This window comes from Coptis chinensis, chromosome 5 (genome assembly GCF_015680905.1).
Source record: "Coptis chinensis isolate HL-2020 chromosome 5, ASM1568090v1, whole genome shotgun sequence".
In the NCBI taxonomy this organism is placed as follows: domain Eukaryota; kingdom Viridiplantae; phylum Streptophyta; class Magnoliopsida; order Ranunculales; family Ranunculaceae; genus Coptis; species Coptis chinensis.
Genome location: NC_141460.1, coordinates 97,414,348 through 97,438,138, shown reverse-complemented (window position 1 = coordinate 97,438,138; position 23,791 = coordinate 97,414,348). Strand labels below are relative to the sequence as shown.

Genomic DNA, 23,791 nt, shown 5'->3' with positions numbered 1-23,791 from the left:
CGTTTCAAAACGCTTCGGAACCAAGAATCAGCATTCAGTAGCGGAACAAATATACGTTATACCACAAATTTTGGATAATATGAACCAGCTAAAATTCTTTAATCTTCAATTTACAAAACACATCATTGTCATAAGTCAGAACTTAGAGATAGACATTAACCTATAAACTAAAGTATTTCTTTAAACTCGTGGTTTAAGCTACACGAAGAGGTATCGAAATTCAATAGAACGTGACCCTTAATCTACACCGACTCGAAAAAAATTTAATCTTCAAACCAATCAAAATATTTTCAAAGAGTTCGTCTACCCGAGAATATTCTCATATAAACGAGATCCGTTGGATGTGTGATCCAACTATCCAAAATTTTGTTTTTAATTTTTGGACGGTTGGATTATACATCCAACAGTCTCGGAACCCTCATCCCCATGAGGATATTCTGGTGGTAGCCCAGGTCCTTTTCAAATTGGGTGGTAGTAGTTCGATGACAACGTTATTAGGATAACGGAAGGCTTTTTCAAACTCAACCTAAACAAGTTCGGTAGCTGACCCACCAGGTCCACATAACCAGAATCATATATCCACGGATCCAACTTGGCCTTTATCGTCATTTCACTTAACAACATCCAGGTTACACGTTAAAGTAGTATAAAGTATATATAAACACAGAAACAGAAACAAGAAAAACAAGAAAGAAGAAAAAAAAAAATGATGTCAGGAGTAATAACTAATCATCTATGCATAAACTCAAATCCCCTTTACTTAAATTCAAGAAAAGAATCAAACTTTCTATGCATTTATAACAATACTCATCACCCAAAGTCACCTACACTGATACAAAACCAAGTTTCTAGCTCAAAGTATACAAGATTTAGAACTAAAGCTACTGTGAATGATCAAGTTATGGTGACAGAAAGTGAAGCTAGGATGAGTTTTATGAACTACTTGATATATCAGAAAGTGGGAGTTATTCTGATATTAAACATGCTTATAAACAGTTAGCTAGAAAGTATCACCCAGATGTTTCACCCCCAGAGAGAACTGAAGAATATACAAAAAGATTTATTCTTGTTCAAGAAGCTTATGAAACTTTATCTGATCCAAGTAGAAGAGCTATGTATGATCATGATATGGCTAGAGGTTTACATCTTGCTTTTTCTGCTAGGAAAGCCTATGATGAGGTACCCTCTTTTTTCTTTTTTCTGTTTATTGCAATTTTAAGAGTTGAACCTTTTGTTTTTGTTAGAATTTATGTTTCTTTATGTTAAGTTATTATATGTGGGTTCATTTTGGTCTAGTGGAAAAGTAGACTAATATTGATGATGGTGTTGCCATGTTGATAGCTAGCTAGCTTGATAGATATATAGATAGATAGAAGAGTAATAGAGAATAGCAGGGCAAAGATATCTATAAAGTACTTTTTTTTTTTTATTGGCAAGCCTGTTTTAAATGAGATCAGTAACTCTTTGATGCTGGCGGGGTTCGACCCCCAGACCTCTGGTATCATCACCCAATAAAGTACTGATTAGGTTTAGGGATTTAATGTTCTATCATCTATAGGTTTTGCTCTAGTCTTTGAGTTTCTTCTTTTATTCTTAGTTAGTGAAATGTGGAGATATTTGGTCCTAGCAGTGGGAATTGGTTGAGTAACAGAGAGATGTGCTTTGAGTGTTTTGATATGTACTGCTCATTCTGCATCTTATGATCACTGGTCATAGTATTGTAATATCTGAGATTGATTTCTGAGAATTACTTGACACGCCATATGGGTTTTTAGTTGGGTGTTACTTGGGTTTAGTATCCCTATGTATCTTTTTCAATTAGAACCTGGCGTTCTCATTCTGAGTTCATATTCATGTTTTGTTAGTTACCTTTGTATTAGTTTTGGTGTCAATTCTCTTGTCATAAGTTGTAACATGTAAGTCAACATTATTAATTCAAAGGAGAAGTATCTTTTTCCTCCATGGATTAATTTGGAATAATCATAAGGTGAACATCTCAAAATGATGTCCTTGCCTTCCCATTACTTTACACAATGTTTGTGTTGGATTCCCCTTTCTTCATCACTGCCGTGATGCTTATCTATGCCTTACCAAAGTGTTGGAAAAAACAATGATTCTTCTATTTTTCCGTCCAACACTCTTCACAGACTGGTTCTGTATTGAGTGCTTACCAGGTAGGTTTGATTAATGATAGAACGACCCTAAATGTTTAATAACAGTTCTATATAATGTTCAAAGGGCAGATCTTCTCTGATTACATTCATCCACCGGTTTTTCAGCCTATTATCGTCCTTTTATAGCCTTGTTATTGCACCTAGGCAGTCCTTTTCACCATATATGTTAGCTTTTCCTTCCACATGTTCCAACCATTGCTGATAGTTAATTTATTATCATTTATATATTAGTTTAGGCATTAATATATTCAGTAGATGGTGTTGACGACTTTGTTGCTTTGAATAGGAGTGGTGAAAATTTTTTATTCAGTAATGACAATTACATATTGGACAGTTGGGTAATCTCATTAGCAAAAGACGAATTGTCTGCTGTAATCATCAACTCACCCACTAGATATACCACACCCCTTATTTTATATAGTTGGTTGAATCTGACAATATTCCCTTTCTACTGTTAGATTTTGCAACTTTCTCAATAATTAACAAAAATGTCTTCGACTCCTACTGCAAAAGTGTACAGCTGCGCTAATAGAAATGGTTATAAGAGGGTATAAAGATGTACAAGTTCTCAATAATCTACTTCAAAAACAATTTCTGCCGCAAAACTTCAAAACAATTTGTTAATTTTTGGGCAGAGTCCTTTGGGAGCAACCTACCCAAGGAAAAAAGTTTGCTTGACACACATTTCACTGTGGTGCTACAGAAGATTTTAAGTTGTGAGTTGTAGAATGCATTATAATTCGGAGAGCTCAGAGAGGTTATTTCTGAAGCCTTTTTCCAAAGACCTACGCAAAACAGCAACCAAAGTTTATGGAACCACATAAATAAATAGTAGCAAGGTGCTGTTATCCAATTTCGTATCGTATAGTGTAATCTTCAAACCCTGATAATGAGTTTTTGGAAACTAATAGGGTAGAATGGGTATACTCACCTGCTGTTAATTGTGACGATGAAAAACAAGACTGGATAATTCTATAGCATCAAAAGAATTTACCCATCCAATAATATATTTTCTTCTTTTATTTTTTGAAGAAGGATGCCTCAGTCCAATAAAATTTGAAGTATAAGGTCCTGCATATTTTTGGTGGGGTTGTGGACTCAATCTCTTTGTTATGTCATTGCTAGACTGCTAGTCATGCTTGGTGGAAACTCAGTCCTAAACTTGATGTTTTAGTGAATGCAATGTATAAACAATTTGATGCCATCCAGGGGATGGTGACTTAGATGGAGACTCCCCTCCACCAGTCAATTCCAGCTTAAAGCAGATTTGTTAGGATTTAAATACGTGTTTAAAGTGGCAGGACAAAACTGTCCTTATCGGATACTCGGGGTAGTTTCTTAGTAGAAGAATATTCTTCCTAGTAATTCTCATTTCTATTTTACCATCTTTGTGCTGATTTTTGAACTCTTTCTGATAGGGACTGGAAAGAAATGAGTGGAAGAACCATTGGCAAGCTCAAGTTGCAGAGTTGAAGAAGAAAGGCGTGAAAAAGGAGTCAAGCAACAAAGTGTCGTGGGGTGCACAGATGCGCCGGAAAAGGTTTGAGTCAGATGGGAAAGGCTAAGCTCTTGTTTTAGTTACAGCTTATGTAGATATGCGACAATCCCTCCTGGTTCCTCCATCCATCCAGATGCGCAAGCACAATAACAAGTACCACATGATCAGGCAACCTCTCTTTTCCTCTAGTTTTTATGCTCGATCCTATGACTATACTTGGTATGAATAGGAGAAAGCTGTACTATATGACAATACTTGGTAGAAATAGAAGAACATTGTACAGAGAAAATAATGACATTTGAGCTTACCTTTTTGCTTGCTATAATAATTCGAATTGATGTTTGAGTATTCTAGCTGGATGTCCTTTATGGTATGGTCCTGCTTGAGAATATCACTTTCAAGCCAAATTATTGGCGAAGAAAAGGAGTTCACAATTATGAAACAAGTTATCCCAAACTTGTTTGGGGTGCTTAACTAGCAAGCTATTTGACAGTTCTTTTTGTTTGATACGATCAGCTAAATGATACTAGATCAGAAGACATCCTTAGAATAGAAATGTCTTTGACTCCTTGTGCTGTAGTAGAGTGTTTCACCAGATCTATTAGGTTATCGCATTGTAGCACGGTTGTCTGTCGCTGTCTGAATGTCAATTATTTGGTTAAGTTGGTTGTAATGCCTCTAGGAGCCTGTTTCCAGCGTAGAAAAATTGCACTTGGTGCTGTCTTGCGCAATTTGCATTTCAACTCCATCGTGGTGGGGATCGCTTTTGTACCTATAATGGAGCTGTTGTTTTCCGTTTAATTTTTTTGGTTTCGTTTTTATCATTCTTAATTTCTCGTTCCATCTGAACTTACTCATAATAGCCCTGTAATCGAATACTATATTGCAGGAGCAGCCCCCATCTTCTCCTGCAAAGTATAGTCCCAGATCTAAGATTCTGTATTTCACGTTTCGGCGAATGTCAATGCCAGTCCCAAAGCACAGCTGCTTCCGAGTAATTAGTACATGGCAAATTGGCACACAACCTGAGTCGGTACATGTTATTGTACGTATACCATACCATGGGCTACAAGCCATGGTTCATGCGTTCTCTTTCTTTTTTCTTAATAAGAGAAATTCGTTACTAAAGTTTAGTTGCAACTTGCAAATGTTCCATGAGCATGTGAAGTCTAATCCCACACCTACAAAGTGTCATTTCGTTTTAAACAAAATAGATTTTCTGCATTATTCTTTATCCGTCAATTACTCTACTGCTTGTTTTTAGCGTAAGGCAACAAGTCAACAACCGATATTTTTTTGTTCTTTCGTTCCCCACTATTGATTAACATCAATAAAGTCCTTTTCAGAAGCAGGTCGGATTGCAATTTGAGGCAACTAGGCAAGTCGACGCTTGGTGGACCTGACAGTTACTTGTCTGTTCGGTTGTTTCAAGCATAGTACAAAACAAAATATCAGGATATGGCAAAATATTGATTCCTAATTTATGGATATGTATCGTGGATATATTTTCCTTCTTTGAAGATATTTGACATTATTTTATATGCAAATATCGTGGATATATTTAAAATATTGACAAATATCATAGATATCGTAGATATTTTTTGATATATCATGATATATAATTTATATTTATTTGAAATATACTAACCAGTTAAAATCGGTTTTCGAAACTAATCGGAGCGATATGCGATTAATCGGTTATATCGGATGTATATATTTGATGTTTTCAAAATATATATTAGTATAATCATATAAAATATTTCTAAACAGTGATCCGAGATAAAACAAAAAATATCAAATTCTCATAATCACATCTAACTAGTTCAATTTTGGAGTATTACAGATATGTCAAACACAAAAATTACGTTAAATATTTAGAGGAATAAGAGGATTGAGAAGCGATAATATTTATTAGAGATATAATACAATAATTTGTATATTTAATTTTCGTTAAGGAGGAGAAAATAAGTAAACTCTTAGCTTTGTGTATTGATTGAGTTCTATTATTATTAATACGGTTTAAGAATCTAATTTGTTAATTTTACGTATTTTTTTGGATGGGAAACTAATATTTTCAATAATTTTTTTTCTCGGTTTAGCGAGAAATTAGTCATCTCGGCCGATTAATTGGTCAATTCAGTGATTAAATCGGTTTGGTGATAAAAAGTAAAAAAATAGGTAAAAACTAATCGGTTTACGAGCGATACGCGATTAATTGGCCGATTAATTCGATAGTGATAGTATAGGAAATATAATAGTAAATATTAAATAAAATTGTTACATATACAAAATATCGCCAAATATCATAATATATTTTAAAATATTGATAATACTATCAAAATATCACTGATATTAGCAATTGTAAATATCTCTAAACATATTGCGATATTTACTTATCTTTTGCTGAAATCTCGATATATATATATATATATCGAGATATTTTGTACTATGGTTTCATGTGGAATTAGCTAAATCTTTGAAGGCAATCTTTTGAATCTGTATTATTTCATCCTCTAGTTGCTAGGCGGCTCAATTCTTAACCATGATTATGCAGTTAACCATGACGTTGATTCCACCATCATATTATATATAGATGTGATGTGAGTGGTGACATTGATCCAGAAAGAATCCAAAGATCAAATATAATTCATTTGTGCTCGGTGAGTATAACAATATGATAACGACCAGCAATGCGACCGTGCACTTTTCAGAAGTCTTGCCCTTGCTTCACTCTATAATATATTAGTGAATCTCAATTAAAATGGCAATATAAGTCGATAAGGTCTCTAGATTGCGACAGTGAGACTGAACGAAAAGAATCAATGACAAAACATGCATGTGTGCCTCAAAATAGTGTTGGCTGGTGCCAACTGCCAAGTATTCTTCTCCTGTGCCGGTAACTGGCCTCTACATAGCAGCGGGTGGTATCTATGGTGTGTTTCCTGGCCATGATTTACGATGTTTTTTCTGCAATTCGTCATAGGAATCGATGGTTACCATGTAAATGGTTCTCACTCAATTCTGTGACACTGACCTTGCTTATTTGACCACATCTATGTTGCTCTAGATCAGTTTTCCAGAACTTATTTTAATCATGGTCTCTATTCTAGACTTCTAGTATCGCTCATGGAGTCATGGTGTTGTGGACTTGTGGGTCTCCACTTTGGGTATTAACTGTTGGAAGAATGTAGACTTTGACTTGTTTTTTTAACAAATTTATCTTAGAAAAATGTCAAGGAAATTTCTTGCATCGCTTGAAGTTAATGAGCTTACCGGATTGGTTATAACTCTGGTACTCAATTCATTCTATGTTAGCAGCCAAACCGCGATACTGTTGCGTATATTTGCATAGTTTGCTTTACTGTGAATTTGTGATAGTACAAAGCTGCATCTACAACACTTAGTTGGAAACTCTGTGAGGGATTTCTGAGTATGGTTGATTTTAGTGGATGCAGATACTAACTACTGTAATAGGAAGTTCTGCCACTACCTTTAGATGGTCACCATCTATTGTACTTCACTCATGTTATGAACACAGATGGTTGAACAAATTATGAGTAGCTCAAACAGCCTTGCAAGTTGTAACAGTTCCAATCTCTTTTAAAGTAATCAATGTAAAGGTGTGTTTAGTTTTCCTTTACATACGAGGGAGGGGGGAAAGAGAATGGGATTGGATTTAGGAGAGACTGAGTTTGCTGATGAGCGAGCTGCCTACGTATCTTTTCTTGATTCTGGGGGGGGAGAAGAATCAGGTATCACGTAGTTCATGTAGGTGGTATTTGTAGGCACAAGGGGGAGTTGATCCATGAGACACGTGTACTGACATGTACATATGTAGGTTGGCGATTATGAATGTGTGTTAGGTTGGTTTTGGTAGGAATTGTGTGATTATTGAGAGTGGGTGCAGTAGTTCATATTTCATGATGATTGGAAGTACAGGTAAGGCTCTGGTGATGATTACATCTGGATTAAGGATAATGTCTTTATTCGAAGCGTTCTACCTTAGGTCGTTCTGTAAAGACTCAAATTCTCGTTAAGGGTATTTTCATAAATTTCATAGCAAACCTAGAGACATTTATGTAATTGGTCGGTCGGGGTTACATAACTTAATGAAACTTAACTCCGGCTCATAAACCACGTTAGGTAAGCAACTCACATACGAAAATTTGACAAAAATGTCGGTTAGTGGTTTTCTGCGTTCGAAGCTGGCACGAGTTAATAGCTTACACGCATGAGTGGGTTATCGTTATAGCCTGTGGTGGGAACCGTGGGATAGAATGTAGGAGATTAAATTAAGCTGGATGGGCTGAAAAATAATCACGACGCTAAGTCAAATTAGTTAGTGGTTAGGAGTCTAATTATGCTTTAAGCCTAATTTGGGGATATTGGGCTTGGGCCTTAATAACTTTAAAAAAAAAAAAAGATTTTCCGGGTCATTGGATGCTTGCAATCGGAACATGCAAAAGATTTTCTACTTGCTATTCCGATGGAGGGACTGGGACAACGTATGTCACAGGTGGCGTATCGTGCCATTCTCAAGTACCGTCTTATGATTCCTCTGTACTTTGACGGGGGTCTTTGTCCTGTATGCAAAAAAAGTAGATTAGATGCTTTTGGGGACCATGCAACACATTGTAGACATTTTTCGGGTTTTAAATACAGACATGATCATGTTAGAGACATTTTGTGTGATGCATTTTGGAGGGCTGGGGTACAAGTGAAGAAAGAGGCTCATGTTAACTTTCTCACTGATCCGGATGAGGGCAGATCGACACTTCGCCCCTGCGGATGTATTGATATCTGGTTTGGTCCGAGGGGAGACATGCATATGCGTGTTGATGTAAGCCTCTCCGTTGGTAGGGATTGGGAATGGAGTCTTTGAGGTGGGAGAAGCGACTAAGAGCAAAGCGGCGAGGGGAAGATGGAGAAGCATGAGGAAGCTTGCATGGCTAACCGGCATTGTTTCATTCCGTTTAGTTTCGACACTTTCGGTTTCTTGGAACAACGGGCTATTGAGCTTCTCAAGAGATTTGAAAGTTATGGACGATAGCGTTATGATTTGGGGTCTAACGAGTTTGTTTTTAGAAGAATAGGATTTGCTATTCAAAAAGGACTTGCGGCGCAGCTTGTTGCACGCTTGTCCTAATTATTTGTAAAATTCATCATCAATATCAATAAAATTTCCACTTATAATAAAAAAAAAAAAAAAAAAAATCGCACCAAACAAAATCGCACAAACCCAATTTCGCAACTATTTAAAACCTAGGAGAGAGAACACCAAATTCTCCCAAATTTCATCGATTCAAACCCAAAACTCAAACACCCAATCCTTAGAACCACTAAAGTCAAGTGTGAGGATTCGAAATTTCTTGGAGTTGCGTCGTATTTCCGCGAAAGGTGAGTTAATTTCGTCTCAATTCCATCTTTAGATTCAATTTCGATGGAATTCCATCTTTAGATTCAATTTCGATGGAATTGGTTGTGTTTGATGAAAAATAATTGGAATGGGGTGTTTTAAATGTTGACAGTAGCTAGTTGGGGAAGATAGAGTGGATCGAAATTAGTGGAGCAGAAAGCTAAGGAGCTATTCTACCGATTTGGTAAGGATTACAGTATATTCGATCTATTTTAGAGAATTGATGTTAGTTCTAGGCTTTGTTAAGATCATGTTGCATTATGAGTTAATGAGAAAGAACACCCACTTAGTTATTATTAGATTTAAGGGAATGGAAGGGTGTGGAATTTGTGGTAGTTGAAATTTGGAAGTGATATGATTGGTGTTGACGTGAAGTACAGTGCTAGAAATGGCCTGTAGCTCTGTTAACTGTAGTTAGATGAAAAATTTCCTGAAACCAAATTTGTAACGTCAAGATTTCTTCTCGACTTGCGTTAGATAAGAATTTCTCGTTAGTGGATAAATTCTAATAACCGACGTATATGTATATGATGTTATAGGAGGAATTACGAGTGGATTCGGTTAAGCGGGCTTGATTCGGTTAAGTGGGCTTGAGGAGAACGGAGCTTGCTAAGGTAGGAACTTACATACCAATATATAGCATGCTTATTTTCATGCATGATTTGATTGTTTTAAATTGGGAAAGATAGTTTGCGTATCAACCATGCATGTATATGTGATATTCATGTTTTGCATTGTATTTACTCGATATAAACTAAATATATGAATAGCTTTCGTGTGAAATGGTTTTGCGAAATCTGGGTAGCGGGGATTTATTTTCTTTGTTAAAAGAGCAAAACTGGTTTTGGGAAGGGTTCTCATCTCTTGTCCGATGTAAGGAGACGAGAGATGGATTTTGTAATGCTTGGTAAGGATTACCCGGTTGTTTGTAACTATGTGTGAGGTTTTGGATTGTTCCACGGATGGTTCGTTGTTATTTACGATGATTCGCTGTTTGGGAATCATCGGTTGTCATTTACTATGACTGGCCCGTTTGGGAGTCATAGGTTGCATTATTCGATTGTTGGAAATCCAGGAACTCACACATACAGAACCAACAGTTTTAAAAGAAAAACTAAATATGTAACTATAGTATTTGGAAATAATCGGTAATATGAGTATATAATACTATTCTTATCACGAGGGGATTTGGAAAAGAATTGGTGAATTCCTATAAAGAAGGAACTGTTGTCGCATTTTTGGAGACGGTAGTTCGCTCTAGGATTTCAACTGTGGTGTACACCTTTCGAGGTGGTGGGCCATCTTTAAAGGGATGCATCACAGGATGGAGTCCGGGAATTCCTTTTCTACTTTTCTAGATAACCATGTTTGTACGTGTTACGCTGTATGGTGCTAATTAGCTTGTGTGAGGTTACATGCTACCTCGATGAGGTTTAGACGCGAGGAGTGAGAGTTTAGTCCACTCCTGGATGTGTGTTAGGATCCTGAGCAGTCTGCAGTCGTCGAACGGTTGACCACCGTAAGTTAGGTGACGGCTTCGTATGAGGGTCGTGGATTCTGAGGCCCTTTGAGCCCTAAAACTTTGGGGATTTTGTGTGTACGAACACAACAACGGCATTTCAGACTCCTGCGGTAAAATCGGGAAAAAATGGTGCATGGTTCACTTTGGAAAATCTTGAATCGAATCGAGATATGCTTGTGGGGGTCGAAAGTACCGGTCATTACCTTCACCATTCTAATAGGATCACGCCACAATAGTTGTATGATGATTGTGAAAAACTATATTTTGAATATTAACGAAGCATGTCGAAATGATTTCTACTAGTTAGTGATGTATTATATAGTCACGATATTTGGATATTATTATGGAAACCCTGCATGTTTTAAATGTTTTCTATAAGTAGACTATTTATTGGTTATGTGCGCGTTTCTTTGGGCATAGTTGTTTTGCTCATCCTATATTAACATTTCAGTCGAGCCCGTTGCGGAGGAGACTTTCCCTACTACCGAGGATGATGGTTATGGGGATTTGGGTGGGTTCCCCCATGCTTGACGAGGGACAGAGTCAAGTTCATATTTTGGGTTGTATAGAGATAGTCTAGTTCCTTCTTTGGTTGTATATATTGAGAGCTAGCTCGTTTTGGATGTATTTACTCGATGTATTGGAAATAGTTGCTCTTAAGCATTTTGTGGAAATGTAGGTAGATACACTACTGTTGTTTAGAAAGTTAAGATTGTATATATATGGGTGTTGGATGGATTTATTATGCGATGTCCAGGTTTTATGACAGGTTTTGAGTATACGAAACGTCGATTAAACAAAGGAAACTCTGCCGAAATTTTGTTAGAATTGGGATGGTGTCGGCCTCGAGATTCACTCATCGTCCTCGGGATGTGTGTTGGGTCGCCATTTTATTTGTTAAATTGACAGGGTTAAGGCCCAATTTGCAATATCATAGATTGATGTACATGCCCATTAACTCATGTGTTTAAAGTTGAACTCTAGCCACATGGCTTGCCACTTACGTACATTAATTTATGTCCAGATTCGTTTCTTACAAATAGATAATCATCAATTAAGAGTCATATTCAATTACAATTACTTGAGCTACAAGAAGTCTATACTCTACACATATAAATACAAAACTATTTTTCATAAAGAACTACGTTCTTGAGATTTGATCTCATCGATAATTTGGGTACGTAGGAAACCGAAAGGTACAGTCTCATCATTCTTTCAATCACTATCACTTTTCTACATAATTCATCTCTTTCGTCACCACTTAGTGTTTTGATCATATTTGGTCGAAACAATGTCCATAGTCCCCAACAACGTCTCCATATCTCCATATCTCATCTCCAACTTCGGCCTTATCACCATCCAGCACAATACCTTTCAGAAGACTGGTCGCTATGGGTGCTGAGTGAAAGCTGGAGTCAGAACGTTTCACAGCACGCTTCTTCCCCGTCTTCCCCACATAGAAGAATTCGCTCCCCACATCCCTGAGACGCTGGGGCAAATTCTCACTAGCGACGTGGTGGCCTTGTCCCTGGTCGCTACGTTCCTCATCAGCCCCAGATCAGTCTCATTCATCTGCCGAGGAGACCTTAATACAATGCCACCAGTCGAGCGACTTGAATTCCTGGGTCGCTTATTGCCCTTACCTTTTGAAGCAGCAGCTTTTCTCTTACCACGGTCACCATGCACATGAGGATGGAACTCCATTTCTTCCATTATAAGAGGGGAGGTTTCCCTCAAACTCCCTTCCCCCTTAGTGTATTTGCGGCACCTGGCCATAGTGAAATCTACAAGCAAGGTTGACATTGAGCGAGTTAGCAAACAAGACATAAGTTTCTGTTCAAAAGGTATTGCCAAATATGGAAACAAACATACCTGAGTAAGCAGCGAGGAAAATGGCGCACAACGGTTTGGAGAAGAGGAGAAGCAGCAAGAAGAAGAGCAAATGCCTTTGGTATTCTAGGAACAGTTCTACTTATTCTCAAATATCGTATCTTCCCTAGGCACGCCATAATTACATCGAGACGCCAAACGTGAGGCCACCTGGCCGCCATCATTGCACATCTCTAACCGCTCATTTTCCTACACGTGTCACACACGTGCGAAAATACTGCCATTCTCAAGAATGAAGAGCACGACATACGTCCTACTATATCCGCAGATCGTATAGAGTCGCTAACTCTCGTTACATGCGACCCACAACGCTAGCGACAAATTAAGGATAGGACGCTCACTCAAGACCACAGGTTACTTAAACTCACCTACTTTTACAAGGAGTCGTCTATGCAACCACATAGATATAACGATATCGCCACTCATATATTCAACCATGCAAGAGGTAAACAAAGCAGAGAAGCAAGCAGCAAACATAACATATAAGCAAAAGATGAACTGGTCGGGCAAACCCAGACCACAGTTCGCATCTAAGCCGAGCTGCTGAATCTACTAAGGAAATCCAGCTCGGCTAACCACTATTTATCATCATATTGGCACCCCAGACCAATATGGGGCCCCAGGTCGTTTAGTATGTTAACAAACAGAAACAAGAAAAGCGAACTCCCCAGGTTACCCTGGGAAACCAGCTCCATTGTATCACAAATTACAAACATCAACATCAACAATATACTTTCATGACTCGCCAGCCCCAGGTAGAACAACCAAATTTGCAGCCGCCAGCGAGTCTTCCACTCCAACATCCCTCCCTTCAATCATAATTGACACTCCATCCACATCTAAGTTCACAAATACATCTGACATACCAAAGATCGGTTCGAGGGTTCGGTGACCTCTTGAAAGCAACGGCCCGAAAAGTAAGAGCATCACTTGCATCTCCCTGTACCTGTACCACTGAGGTACGGGGAGCCCCGCGTTCATGCTCCTCTTTCAAAGCTCTATAATTGGCTTCCAGCTCAACAAAATCAGCATCCAGAATGTCATAAGCCTTAGTAGCGTCCTGAGCTAGTCCCTTGTAGTGTAGGGCATAGTCATTCAGCCTACCGATTTCCACAGTAGCTGCGTTAACGTTCTCTTCAACAGCCTATAGTTTCAGCTTTAGTTTGTCCACCTCAGTGTCCTTTAGCAGCTTTGCCAACTTAAGCTCTTGGTACTCCTTCTTCACCATTTCAAGCTCACCGCGATCTATCTCATACGCATCCTGAACCCCCTTCAGCTCATCTTTCAACTTCATCACAGTCTCTCTATCTGACTCAGTGAATTGGGCAATCTCTTTCAGCTTCTGAAATCCACTCACAAGCTATAATCACACACATATAATAACAATTAGGTCGCAACAATTTTCATAAGCGAACAAATAAACCAAATCTGGACAATTTCACGTACCAGACATTGCGCGACCTCCATCCGCCTTAGGTTATCAGCTAACCCCTTGGCATCCAGCTCTTTACAGTTGCCATCCAGAGCTATATGTTCAAGCAGACAAGCCGATACCTTACTTGACCTGAAGCTGCAATCAGTTCGCCTAATAGTACATTGCACCCCCTAGTCATCCAAGTACACCATTTGCGACTCCAAGTCATCTGCAGCCATAGCCGACTTCCCACTAGCCTTACTCGGACCCTTCGCCTTCACTAGCGGGGTCGGCTCTAGCAAGCATAGGGGACGAGTTCGATCTAGCTCCAAAAGTTGCCAGGTCAATAACCTGTTCCGGTCTCGACCGAGTACTGCGAGTGACTTTACCGTCAGTTCGACCACTGATAAGAGCCCAAAACTGTAGTTTTAACCCCTTAACAATATTTCTGTTAGACCAATTATGTGATTAATAATATAGGTTTATCACTAATTACGTGCTTTTGAGTATTTCTGTCACACCCCGAATTTTGACAAAATTTGGAAAAACAATATTTGTTCCCGACTTTTCGATTTTCGAAGTGTGACGCACTCTCAACTTCCAAAAACCCATAAACAGTTTAAATATGCGGATAATTAAAAACTAATAAGAATTTAACATTAAACAAAAATCCTCTTCATTACAAAACTTCACAAATAAGATTAGGTTACAACTCTCCTTTCAATAACTCTTTAATTAAATTTACAAATGAAAATACAAAAATATTGTCTAGACTGAAAATCTATATCACCTTAAGGGAAAACAAAACATATCCACGAAATGCAACGCTTAACGCAAAACCCAAGCAAAGAACCAACCTTCTTCAACACTAAACTGTCAAGACTTATCAACTATGTTCATTTAATGAACACACCCGATAAAGCAAACATACAAATCGGGTCAACATTATAAAAATCTTTGGTGTAAGTAGCTTTAAAAATACAACATATACTTATACATATACATACACAATCCATAAGGCAGTTAGTTCCTCCACCGAGGCGCCTTAACTCCCAACAACTAATACGACATTCTTAACTACAATAAGTAAGGCAGGTAGTTCCTCCACTGAGGCGACTTAACTTCCCACTAACCACACAACAAACCATTCACATAATAAAAAGGCATTTAGTTCCTCCACGAGGCGCCTTAGGTTCTAACTAAACTAATAACCAGCCAAGCATATTCTATGCTTACCGCATTTCATGCTCAATTATAGAGTGGGTCGTCTCTACACAAGTAATTAGTTTGACCCACCCTTCTGCAAAACCATATACAATCATAAATTTAAAGATATATCATTAACCAACATATTACCATAATTATATTATTTAAGGCTTTATTTGCGTGTCCCTAAAATCACGTCGTATCTATGTCTTACTTAGTTTCCCTGGCTACTACAATCGCTTCCCAACGCCGAACATGTACATCCACATGCCTCCCCTTACATAATGAACCACTCCGTGTGTAACTACCCTGAGCGGGATGCCGCACACAGGTAACCCCCACACACGAAAGTCATTATGTAAATCGCCACTATTCGGCATAAAATATCGCGGCGTCGCCTCGTTCTAATTTTGCGAACGGAATAATCAAGCCACCATTCGGCTATGCCAGAAAGGGCCATTCAAATTCACTGAAACGCCGAAGGGCCAATCATATCACATACGCCCATCACAAGGGCCAAATCATATGAGTTGTGGTAGTTAGGTTATAGGATTTTCGTTACGTAATTTATTCAAGTGTCATACATTTATATCTCGGAATAATTCTTATTCTATCCCATGCCAGTATACTTAATTGTACTGAAGCTCAACGTTTCTCGTTATAATACAATCCACATTATCACGTGCTAATACTATTCATTGCACGATATCCAAGTATCTCTATATCAAATCTCGAAACTTATTATTTCACGTGCCAATAATATACTGCACTACACCCTATGAAATATCTCAAGCCTTCATACATACTACAGTTCATTTAAGTAGCAACTCATAATAATAATCAATCATGAAATGTATTCATTCAATATATTTATGTGAACTCAAGTCACCCTCAAAGGCACGTATTATTTCCATTTGTGCACTGTTTCGACCAAATATGATCAAAACACCAAGTGTTGATGAAAAAGGCTAAGATAGAAAAGTAATTAGAAAATGATGGTGATCGGGGAATGATGAGATCAGACCCGGTTGCCTACGCACCCAAATTATCGATTGGGATCAAGTATCAAGAACGTAGTTCGAATGAAAAATAGTTTGGTATTTTTAGGTAAAGTAGAGAGTCCTTGTAGATCAAGTATTCTTGTAGTTTGAGTCATTGTGATAGAATATAACTCTCAACCGATAATTATCTCTTTGATAAGAAATGAATCGGACATAAATCAATGTACATTATGGCAAAGCCATGTCTAAGGTTCACCTTCATGAGTTAATGGCCATACATTGATCCGTGGTATTGCAATTTGGGCTTTAGCCCTGTCGATTAAACGAATAAAGTGGAGACTCCTACCAATGGACGTTTGCCACGTAGGTGGGGGTCGAAACATGCACAATATAAATAGTATATAAATAACCAAAATATATGTCCATTCTACCAAATGTTAGAATGAAACGACTTTAAAAAAGAAGAATAACTCAAGTCCAAATATCACGCATAATTATTCGAGTCCAAATCACAAGTCAAGTCCAACTGATCAACCGTCAAAAGCCCAAAACTAAAGTCCATGAATCTAAGTCCGTATGTAGTTTAATTCTCATAAACGTATATATCTAAGTCTTATAAGAATTTCCCTTTTGTTACGTGTCAATCTTATATTCTTTACACACTACTCACGTCAAATCTTAATTAGATAATGACAAACAAAGTTATACAATTTTCGACAATATTTTATTATTACATTTGTTCATATTCTTAAATATGTTAAAATCTGGAAAAAGTCAACATTCCACAGTCAACGGTCAACTGTCAATGGTCAACGGTCAAAGTCAAAGTCAACACGTCATTTAGTTCATGGTCATAGCCATGGTTCATGGCTAAGGTCAAAGGTGCATGGCTCATGGGCTCATGACTAAGGTAATGGTTCGGACCCAACTAGCCAAACCCAAACCTTAGAACCCGGCCCCAAAAGTCTAAACATTTAAAGACCCAATTAGATATATTTTAAGTTATCTGGACCGGCCCCCAAAACAAACTTGAAACTGGCTCAAAACACAAATGGGTTTAGCCCAGAGAATTAAACTGAAATCGACCCAACACTTAAACTAAAACTGGTCCACAACTTAAACTAAACTGGTCCGAAACAAAAGATTAATCCGCCCCAACAACTAACTAGTGTTTAGGCCCAAAAACTTAAATCAAAACCGGCCCAACCAAAACAACATAACATCGGGGGCAAAGAAACCAACCAAGGCCCAAGCCCAACTGACCCAATAGGTCGTCTTCTCCCTCCAGCAGCTCTCTCCTCCACCACTTCCAGCCACTAGCCACCACCGTATTTCTCATCCTCCTCCAATTTCATCATATCGGTTTGACTCCTCCCGAAAAACCCAACCTCATTAATTCACACCAACACCGGTTTTGGCAACTGTCGAGATCACTCTCTAACAGATCTCGACCGCCATTGTCGGCTGTTCAAGCTCCCCCACAGCCCTCATTCGACAGCCCTCATCCCCTTAATCAAAACTCATAACCTCATCACCAACAATCCATTCAAAAACATAACTAAAACCCAACAACAAAGTTTGAATACAACTGGGCGATTTCCTGTCGGCCGCCATTAACGATTTCTTCAAGCTCCCAACCGCCCCCAACAGCACTCAAACCCCTCACCACAAGTCTACAACCCATCATCAGTCCACAACAAAACAAAAACAACAATAACAGTTACATAAAATTGTATTGGCGATTTCTTGGTGCCGCCATGAATACATTTACAGAGCTTCGACAACACCATCCACCACTTCTAAACCCGACATCCCCCATAACCCAACAAATACAAAACCAAAACAAAAAGAGTTCAAACAACAATAAAGGCCGGATGATTCCATTATCTTGGGCTCGCGACGCCCTCTAACGGCCTCCGGAGTTCGAGCAGTCCAACAGTTCAATTACAGATTTCAACAGTTTTCAATAAAAACTAAAAGCTTACGACCGAAATAAATAAGTAGAAAAACTAATCCGAAGCACTCGGTAGTAAAGGTTTTTATTCGTAGATGTAAACTCTAGTTTCGATAAACAGAAAAACATAACTACTCACCTTAATAAAAAAACTCCACGAACCCCTCATAGTCCGAATCATCGTGCTCCAAAGCTCGAGCAAACAAACCGCCTCCATTTTTATTTTATTTTTTTATCTTCCCAAAACCCTATTCTCTAGAAAAATATGAATATATACTCGGGTTTGAAACCCAACCCCAATACAGACTCGGGCCCAGAAATCAGGCCCACCTCTCCCAAATCCAATCCAATCAAATTTTAAATAAATAAATAACTATGTATTTTAAATACGGGCGTTATAATTTCAGGCTTTAGAGTTGAATAAATGTAAATTCGTTACTAATTAGGCGCTAAAAGGAGCTAAAGGGATTGCTATGAAAGTTCTATGAAGAAAGCCCAAGTTTTCTAGAGAAAAAGCTCTTAAAAAGCCCAAGTCAAAGCTGTTAAGTGAAAGTCAAACCGGATTAGAAAGTTGAAGAAAAGTCAACAAAATTTCAAAAGGCTATATCTTTGGACTCAGACCTCGGATTTGGGCCCATTTTATATCAAAATGACCGGCTCAGAAAGTTCTTTCCAATGGTCCTAGACCTCGACTCGATTAGAATAGTATACATTGGTGAAAACTCGTGCTACAGTAACACGACCAGAATGAGAAGTCTTGGATTCAACAAATTGGGTTTTGGGCTCAATTTTTAGGCCCAAAACATGACTCCTCAGCCCATGCACAAATTTGGGGATCTAGTTCTTCTATATCAAGAGACAAAAGCTTAGCTCTTAAGCTATCTAGATCTAAACCTAGTTCTAGTTCATAAAATTTAGATTTTTGTAATATAGAATTAGTTTTAATTCATTAAATTAGTTTATATAAATTAATCGAGTTAGTTGTCAATTTTATTAGTTGTTAGAACAAGTTTTGAATTTTAGAATAAAATACTTAGTTATATTTCAATATTCAATTTCAAATTCAATCTTGCATTCATAGAGTTAGTTGTTTTAATTTGATAATTAGTATTCATAATCTTAGTTCTAAATTAGTTTTAATTTTAGTTGTAGTCCATTTTGAATCTTAGACTATTGTTAAATTAGATTAATAAAAGTCATGTTATTGTTCTTCATTATGTTTTCTTATTATTCATATGTTAATGATAGTCTAATGAATTCTAGATAAACCTCTATTAGAGGGGTTTGATGAAACTTGGATGAAAACTTGATGTGTTAGTTAGAATTATTGCATTTAAGAGTTCACTCTAGTAGGTTAGTTAATTCGCCATGAGAATGGGTTGAACTTCCTCACATGCTAATTATTAGTTGGCAGAGATTGCCATAAATAATTAGGGATCATAATTAATCTTAATTGGTTATGATTGCAATAATCTATACTAGCATATTATGAATTTATTTAAGTGAAATCAAATCCCCCTAATCTTTTCTCTATATTTTATTCAATTCATATTCAATTGCTTAGTTAATTATTATAAGTAAATTCATATAATTAGTTTCATAGTGTAAATTCATCTCTATAAATATTGCTCTCACCATTGTTCCCTTATGTTGATTAATTGATTTCTTTATGTCTTGGTAGTTTAGGAGTGGAACGATTCCGTACTCTGTATATTGTATAAATCTATATGTGATAGTAGGAAATAAATAATTGAAACCGTAAGAATAATGTTAGAGTAATCTAATTGAGTTTTTACGGGTTATCAACCACCACCAGAACCGCCCCCCATACTAGAACTCTCCCCCGCGAGGGTTGAAGACCACCAACTCCAGTTCCACGTCGGTCGTCCCGATCTGAGCCCCCCCTTCAGCGCCGCAGGGTTGAAGACCACCCTCTCCAGTTCCCGTGAGTCGCAATTGACCCCACTTCAGGTTTTTATCACCGGCCCCAGGGACCCTATCTTCCCTATCTTCCCTAGTTATCAGATCGCTCGTTCGTTTCTCCATCACTTCTTCACTAGCTTGACCCCGTGCCTTTTTCTTCTGAACTCGCCTTATCTCCCTGATCACCGGGCCTCCTTTTTCCACGAAGAAATGAACAACTTCAGGCAGTTTCGCTTGCTTTTCAGACTGAGTCAACCTCGCAAACTTCTCTATTTCCTTCCGATCAGTTCGTTTCTTGGCAGCGTAATCTGCAAGCACAACAAAAACACATGTCAGTCAGAATAATAATAACCGCGCATTCAAAACTATAAATGAATGCACTCCACCCACCGGAGATGTTGCAAATCCTAGTTTGCAACCTACATCCTCTAGCATAGTAGTTTCCAACTAATAGCAACGACCTCTTCTTCCAAGCCTCATTGCTTACACCATCCATCACACTAGAATGCCCCGTCAAAGTTTGCAAGCTAAAGTTGAAATTGCGAGATTGCTTTACAACAAAATGTTAAATAATATCAGATACCCCTATGTGGTACTCACCACTAGCATTCAGTAAACCGAACACCCTGAACAGCAGCCAAGTGTTACGAACAAACTGACAAGGGGATTTCCAACATTCAGCTAAAAAATCACAAACCAGCTTCGAGAATGGTATTCGCATATGTGCTCTTAGCTGACCCTCGCAGATTATAATCCCACCGTTTGGAGGGTTATATTCCTCACTCCGCACATTTTCACGCGGCTTTGGTTCATATATCTCCAGGTTGGGTATATCTATCCCGTAAGCTGCCCTTAGTTTGGGGAACGCACTCGCTGCAAGACGATCCACCGTCCTAGGGGTAACCCACTTGAAGACGACCCCTCATCACGACCTGACGTGCTAGCCACAACACCAACAGAGCCAGATCATATACTACCCTCATCTTCCCTAACTCCAACCTCACCATGCTCAGATCGACTGCCAAGACTCACCGACTCTTCCTTATCTTCCTCATACTCACCACAACTTAAAGAGACCTCCCGAACCTCTTCAGATCGAGTATTGTCAGAGTCAGACATTTTTACGTTTTCTTCTTATCAAATACCCAAGCTTAAACAATAAAACCTAACACCGACCTACTTACTAAACACACAACACTTGAACAAGAAGACAGAAAACTGAAAATGGAAAGGCAGCGGCAGCAGAAACACTCACCTGAGAAACCCTAGCTTGCGGTTTTGCTGAAGAAGAAAATAGGAAATAACTTTTCAGTTGTCCCAAATTTGATTTTGTGCAACCGCCCGTTCAGTTACCAATGAGTTATGATTACAGCCTACGCTCTAGCCCGCACACGTGTCTCAAGGACCTGTCTTTTCAAGATTCCGGAAAATGCGGCAACACGTTTCCTTACCAACTGCTATGATTCTGTCACATGCCAACCACGTGCCAACTTTCATTTCCCGTCAAGTTGTCATACAACACGACTCGAGCTTTACGGTGTGCTAGTCGGGTCCGTTCACACCAACCCGCTCTTCCACTCATGCTCACCACATACTGCCGTTTTCTCTCACCAGATCGCTTCAATGTACAACACAATTAATCTACTGAGAGGGGGCTGTGTAAGGGAGTAATATTCTCATTAAAGAATATTAAGCACGCGTTAAGCATAAGCAAAGATCGTAACGAACTCATGTCATCGACCTCTAAGATCGAGTCATGAGCAGCTCGCTTCATGTAGGTGGTACACTTAAGCTCGCTAAAGAATACCTCAAGACGAATGAACGATGAATATGATCATACTATATGAGACCCGTTCTAAAATTGGTCTCTAGCTGCCAGGGGCGGATTCAAGATTATATAAGTAAGGGGGGGTGCTACTACTATTTCTTCACTAGTTTTTTTCTTGTTTTGGTGGCTAAATAGTAATTTTATTACTACTCTCTGTATTTTTTTGGGAGAGTAGGTGGGCTGCAGCCACCCCCGGTCCCCCTACCTCTATAAATACCCATGCAAGGCATGCTTTAGAGTCATCACTCAAACTTAACAAAGCATTAATACAATGGGATCTGCAATCTTTGTAGCTTTCACCTTACTTGCCTTCGCTTCCTTTGTTCTTGCCTCTGATCCTAGTTCACTTCAGGATTTTTGTATTGGTATTAATGACCCTAAAGATGGAGGTATATATAAGCTCTAAGATTCTTTTAGGTTTCATATATTATATAATTTCTATGTTAAAATCACCGTTTTGAAAGTCGTATTAGATTGCAATGTATAGTTGTTATACTTCTTTCAATTCTTTTTGGTTTCATGCACGCTGATTTATAAACGTTTTGCAGTTTTTGTGAATGGGAAATTTTGCAAGGACCCAAAGCTTGCTACAGCCAATGATTTCTTCTTCGGGGGGCTTCGTAAACCGGGGAACACATCGAACCAAGTTGGTTCAGTGGTCACTACAGGATTTGTGGCTGAATTTCCTGGACTTAACACTCTAGGCATCTCTATCGTTCGTATCGACTTTGCACCCAACGGTATTAACCCACCACATACGCACCCTCGAGCAAGTGAGATCTTAATATGCACGGAGGGTACACTTTATGTCGGATTTGTCACCTCCAATCCAGATTATCGCCTCATGACCAAAGTACTTCATCAGGGTGAAGCGTTTGTGTTCCCCCAAGGCCTTATTCACTTCCAGTTCAACACTGGTAAAACTAAAGCCGTTGCGTTGGCTAGTCTAAGCAGCCAAAACCCTGGTAGGGTTACTATTGCCAACAGCGTCTTTGGAGCCAATCCACCCATCCTAGATAATGTTCTTGCCAATGCATTACAGCTTGACAAGAAAGTGGTTGATAATCTTCAAGCTAAAAGGTGGGTGGATACCATATAGTCTCTTTCTTTTTTTTTGCTGAAGGTAATTTGTATACTTCCGATTATCTTCTTAAATTCTGTTGAGGGGATTTGCACAGTAGTGCCCCCACTTGTAATGTCTCCTGTCACTAAAATTGTACTTGTAGCCATATAGTTTCTGATTGGCTGCAGAAATAAAAAACACGAGTTTTTCAATAATGTTTACGTGATTATATCATAATTTTGTCACAATAATAGAGCCGAGTGCTCTACTTGCATTGATTTGGTTTGTACACTTAAATATATACCCCTATGAGCTGATTTTTCCAGTGTTGAACTGGAAGTGAATATAGTAACCCTCCAATATACATCATCTCCAAAATTCATATTTTAATATATATATTTATTAAAGGGTTATTTAGACTTTAGGACCACTTTTTACACCGATATTAGGAAATAGTACCAGATTTCAAAAAAATTAGGAAATAGTACCACTTCTGTCAGTTGACCGAAGTTCGAAGTCAAACTGTTTCAATCTGTTATGATTTTCATAATGTCCACAATACCCTCAGGGTTTTTTAGACTTTGGTACCACTTTTTAGACCGATATTAGGAAATAGCACCACTTCTGTCAGTTGACCAAGTTGACCAAAGTCGCACTGTTCACAAAACATGCATACCCTCAGGGTTTTTTAGACTTTGGTACCACTTTTTAGACCAATATTAGGAAATAGTACCAAATTTCAAAAAAATTAGGAAATAGTACCACTTCTGTCAGTTAACCGAAGTCGCACTGTTCACAAAACATGCATGCCCGAGTTAAATAATTTCCCCTCTGGTATTTCATCCTTTATACTTTCGATATTTACCATGCCAACACTGCCAAATGTTCACTCCGAATCTACT

The 23,791-nt window shown here is 38.3% G+C and overlaps 2 protein-coding genes across 2 annotated transcripts; both read left to right on the top strand.

Annotated features, from left to right (window-relative positions):
- Positions 1-669: 669 nt before the first annotated feature.
- Positions 670-4,023, top strand: LOC147500675 (chaperone protein dnaJ 20, chloroplastic-like). Its single transcript, XM_086562288.1, is given in 3 exon segments — positions 670-925; positions 928-1,179; positions 3,593-4,023. Coding segments are annotated over 3 exon segments (618 nt in total). The 5' UTR covers positions 670-706; the 3' UTR covers positions 3,740-4,023.
- An 18,033-nt stretch (positions 4,024-22,056) lies between these two features.
- LOC147500674 (germin-like protein subfamily 1 member 18) lies at positions 22,057-23,104 on the top strand. Its single transcript, XM_086562286.1, has 2 exons — positions 22,057-22,215; positions 22,375-23,104. Exons 1-2 carry the CDS (start codon positions 22,098-22,100, stop codon positions 22,923-22,925), a joined length of 669 nt encoding a protein of 222 aa, XP_086418412.1. The 5' UTR covers positions 22,057-22,097; the 3' UTR covers positions 22,926-23,104.
- Positions 23,105-23,791: the final 687 nt, after the last annotated feature.